Raw genomic sequence first — 4,809 nt, forward strand, 5'->3', positions numbered from 1 at the left:
GCCAGTTCCTGCACTGCGCGAACTACTTCAGCCAGTTCAGGCGAATCGAACAGACCTATTGTTATGATAACGGTGTATTGTGCAGCACACAAAACTAGGGCCAGGTGTTGTCTGTGGTGGGCATCCCTTTCCCAAGTTAAATTTGTGTGACTGTACGTTGCGCTTTTACTCTTCACTGTAATATTTGCCGTTTTCCCGAAGTCTGTGGAACCTGCCTACAAAGTGGCGTGTATGGTATTACATCTCTTTAGGAGGAGGACCACCAGGAGTTGGCTTGAGCCAGCTTTCCGTATTTGTGGGGGCTGCAGCCCCACACATGGCCAGGCGGCTGGTCAACGGCGGCGACAGCGACGGCAGGCATGCCGGCCAAGCACTCTTTAGCGTGGCCGACATCCTGGAGCCGATGGTAGTGCAACGGGCTGATGAGGAGCTCTCCTTGGAAGGCTTCTCAGGTAAGGGAAGGAAACCTTCCAGAGTTCTCTGGGGGTCGGCCTCCTGAAGGACGGTAACCCTCAGCTGCTATGTTCTACAAGGTGTTTGTAATTGATTTTACTGGACTGAGAGGCACACGTCCCTCAGTCCAGTAGATACTTCGGAGAAGCATAACGCGAAAGAGATTGAGCAAAAGAGGGAAGAAACAAATCAGACGCAAAGTAAGGCCTATTTGCTTGGTCGCATTGCTCCGCATTTATTCCACTGTTTTCGATACAATGCTTTCGCCGGTGGTTTGCGCAAAAGTAAAGCTGACTGAGGCTCGATAACTACTTTGCAAGTGATATTGTACCAACTTATGCATTTATGACCAAGATAACTTGCAATTTTGGCTTTTGGAATATGGAAGGAATGTAAAGTAGAATAACAAGTAGTGAAATGTTTCTATTCCTAAAAAGTCGTCTTACTTAAAACAAAATCAGCACAACTGGTACCAGATATTCATCCCTTACAACACCGTTGCATGTTTCTCTGCCAATATTACTGCCAGCCATATTTGTATAAATGTTAGTGCAACTTCTGAGGTTGTTTTCCGAACGAAATAGCTCGCGTGACCTGTCCCACCACAGGGAATTTTCAATCGCAACTGCTGTGAAAAAGCACTTTGTCCACTGATCGACATCTGCCAAGCTTTCCCCTACTGTCTACCAGTTTTGCTGGTACAAAATCTTCTGGTGACTACTGTGCGAAATGTTTACATATCGGCATACAAGCTGCAGAAAGCAGACCTTTCACCTGTGTGAAATGGAAGAATGCATGGAAAGCCCATTGAGTAAATATGAATAATCCTACAAAAGTAGTTTTCTGACAGCTTGCAACTGAACACGCCGTAATGGGGTAAAAATGTCAATATCAAGGCCCACACTGTCGCATTGTAGGGCTAACGATGTGCTTGATGAGCAGGTACCTTGGATGAAATGTCAACAATCCGACCATGATGATGCCTGCTTCCTTTTCCTTGTTAGGAGCTCCGTGACGCGGTTTTCGCATTCGGCGAGTAGGTTCATGGCAAGGTTGCCATCATGCGCAGCCACGTAGTTTCCGAGAACGTCGAACACATCCAGTACACGTGCCATGGATGGCGGAGGCTGCAAGTCCGGCACGTCGTCTTCATCTGACTGCGCCTCGCCGCGGACACTTTGTATAATGTCCTCGTCACTCACGTCTTCATGAGCGACAACATCCATGTCAGCGTTGATGAAATCTTCCAGGGCGACACCGGATGGCGCAGTTCCGGCATTCTGAAGCGCAGACCAAGAAGTAACTGCCTGTCTCGGCGGACGCACTGTTTCCTTATCCTCAGCAGAGTCGGCGTCTGGGTATTCGAGCTTGAAGCCCGCATGTGTGAAACAGTTGGCGATGACTGAACGTTTGGTTGCAGTCCATGCAGCAGCCATCATCTGCAGCGCGATGTAGAGATCCAACTTGGTGTCTCGACCTGCGTGCACGTTTAGTAGGAGACGCTGCATCACTCGCTGGCGGTAGGCACACCTGAGGCTTCTAATGACACCTTGGTCAAGGGGCTGGATTACTGAAGTGCAGTTAGTTAGAAAGTACTTAAGCTCCACATTTGTGAGCTTAGCATCCGGAATTCAGTGAGCGGAGCAATTGTCCAGCAACAAGCAAACCCGCCGGCCCTGCCTCCTCATGTCGCAGTCGAACCTTTCGACCCATTCCGAAAAAATTGCCCGCGTCATCCAAGACCGGCTGTTGGCCACATACTTGACGGGAAGACTCCTGTTCCCTTTCAAACAACGGGTCCTTGCACTCTTGCCAATAACCAGCTGTGGACGCTTGTCGGATCCGTCCATGTTGGTGCACAGCAGTATGGTCACGCACTTTTTACTGTGTTTTCCACCATGGCAGCGCTGACCTTTAATTTCCAGAGTCTTGGACGGCACCATCTCATAGAAAAGTCCTGTCTCGTCGGCGTTGTAAATGTCAGACATCTCGCAGTCATTCAACAAGGCAGAAACGTTTGTTGACATCCAAGCAGAAGCATTGCCTGTGTCTGCCGATGCCGACTCGCACTAAGCGTCTTGCCGACAATGTCATGGCGGGCCTTGAACCTGTTGAGCCAGCTGGTGCTAGCTTTGAAGTTGTCGATTCCCACCAGGCAAGCGAAATTTAAGGCCTTCTGCTGCACGACGCTTCCGCTGATGGGTATCTTCTTTGCCCTCGGTTTCACAAACCATGTGTACACAGCCTTGTCGAGCTCTTCGTGCGCCGGCGGTGTCAGTTTCTTTCGTTTGGCCGATGTCCCCGATGCAAGAGCCTTTTTGACTGACTGCATCTTTCGACTTTAGGATCGTCGACAACGAACTCTGAGATTTTCTGAACTTTTCGGCGATGACAGCTTTCTTCTGTCCACTTGCAACTTCAGCCAGGATGCGAGCTTTATCTTGTAAGGATAAAAACTTTTGCGTTTTGCTTGGCAGTGCCATCATGCCATGCGCAAAAAGCCCCTGTACTGTTGTTGTCGTCGTACCGTACTGATAAAATGACAACCGACAAAGGAAGAAGAAAAAAAAAAAAAAAGACTGAGCTTTGGCTTTAAATAGTCTGCAGCAGGGCGTTATCAAGCCAAGAGCTAGAGAAACATTGGTGCAACAGTGTAGGAAGGCCAGCCTCATCGCCGTCTTTATGAAGTAATGGCGGCCTGCACGCCCGGTCAACGTTGCGCTCGGGTATCGGTTATAGTGGCAGTTTCTGGTGGTTCAACATGCGATTTAAACTTTATAGTAGACATATTTTATGTGCCAAAATGCACCAGTGCTCGAAAGTTTGTTTTTCGTATGGAAAATTAACCATTCAAACTTCGAATTGCTCTGTAAAATTTTGTTCAAGCGGAACAGCACAAGATTTTGTTCGCCGTAGTGAGAATTCTTATGCATTGACTGCTATGGGCCGTTGACGGGGAATCAAAAAATATTCGTTGAACCGGAAATTTCGTTGAAGCGGCGTTCGTTGAAGCGGGGTTCGACTGTAATGGGTTTCGTGTTAACACAGGAAAAAGGGTATCTTGCACTTCAGTATGTAACCTCCATTAGTCCTGTAAGCCAAATTAGTGTTGAAAAAGGATGTCCAGCGTACCTATAGGGAATAGAGCCTTCAACTTTTTAAATTCCTATAGTTCCTATTTTGTCAGCAGACTTCACATATTAGAGATCATAATGTGATGTGAATGTATTCTTTGTTTCTCATACTGTGTGCAGATTCTGCTATGGGTGAGCCAGAGAGCCAAGTTTCTGTGGTGCCTAGTGGTGGAGCAGCCCCCATGGCTCGAGTGCCCCTCACAGCTACGGTGCAGCTCACAGCTGCAGCTGGACCATCTGCAGCAGCAAGTGATCACCAGGGAAGTCCCCACCGGGAGGCGCCTACTCGCGTTGGAGGGCGCTTTGGAGTGCTGGAGCGCACGCTAGGTGCTGAACAAGATGTTCGGCTTGGTCATCTCACGCGGGACCAAGAAAGGAAGGACGAAGAACACGACCTCCGCCTTAAGATCCTAAAAGCCGAGCACGAAATGAGGCGGAGTGAGCATAAGCTTAAAATGAAGAAAATTAGAAACGAAAATAGGCTCGTCCTGCTCAGAATTGCTGAGGCAAAGAAATTAAACAGATAGAGGCCACAAATAGGAGCGTTGTGTGCAACATTGCCTGGCTAAAAAAATAAACAGTTAAAGGCCCTTTGTTTTGAGATCTTTTATTCGTTCCATATTTCTTCAAAAAATGAGATCCCACAAAAGCATCTACGAGTGTTACATAATTAACAATTTATGCCATGGCATGGGTCATTGGAAAAGAGTGTTATCTATGCTCTGTTTACCAGTTACTTCAACCAGGATGAAAGCCTTCGTCATGAGATAAGAAGTTTTGAAGGTGCTTTCTTTCCCTGATTGCTTGTGTTGCCTGATGGCAGCTTTGAGGCACATGACTGCAAACACACTGGCCAAGTTAATAATAATAATAATGCTTTATTTGATTTGTGCCCCAGAAGAACCAATAGGTTATAATGTGGCACATAAAATATAATACAAAAGAAAAATCCATAAAGATGTCTGCCACTGTTACAAAATATGGTGTGGGTCCATAGCCGAAAAGGTATAAATCAAGCTCTCGTTTAAAAACTAAAAAATCTTAAAAAACATCAACATGAGGCGACAATTCATTACCACAAATTTGCATCTGCACCAATCGCGACAATTGCAATTGCGCAGAGGGATAAAATACACTCGTTCCTCTAATAGCACGAGCTGGAACATGATATACCAGCAATATCACCAATTCACTATCTGTATGGCCGTGAACAAATTTATGT

The 4,809-nt window shown here is 46.8% G+C and overlaps 1 protein-coding gene across 1 annotated transcript; it reads left to right on the forward strand.

The window, feature by feature from the left end:
• Positions 1–288: 288 nt before the first annotated feature.
• On the forward strand, positions 289–4,172 carry LOC115308491. Its single transcript, XM_040213461.2, has 2 exons — positions 289–452; positions 3,708–4,172. Exons 1-2 carry the CDS (start codon positions 317–319, stop codon positions 4,112–4,114), a joined length of 543 nt encoding a protein of 180 aa, XP_040069395.2. The 5' UTR covers positions 289–316; the 3' UTR covers positions 4,115–4,172.
• The last annotated feature ends 637 nt before the right edge of the window (positions 4,173–4,809 follow it).

Source organism: Ixodes scapularis, unplaced genomic scaffold, assembly GCF_016920785.2.
Source record: "Ixodes scapularis isolate PalLabHiFi unplaced genomic scaffold, ASM1692078v2 ptg000683l_1___fragment_1__unscaffolded, whole genome shotgun sequence".
Classification (NCBI taxonomy): domain Eukaryota; kingdom Metazoa; phylum Arthropoda; class Arachnida; order Ixodida; family Ixodidae; genus Ixodes; species Ixodes scapularis.

Coding starts and splice junctions, on each gene's coding strand:
- LOC115308491 (XM_040213461.2), top strand. CDS start 317: ATGGCCAGGCGGCTGGTCAACGGCGGCGACAGCGACGGCAGGCATGCC. Junction 453..3,707: donor CTCCTTGGAAGGCTTCTCAG/GTAAGGGAAGGA, acceptor TACTGTGTGCAG/ATTCTGCTATGGGTGAGCCA.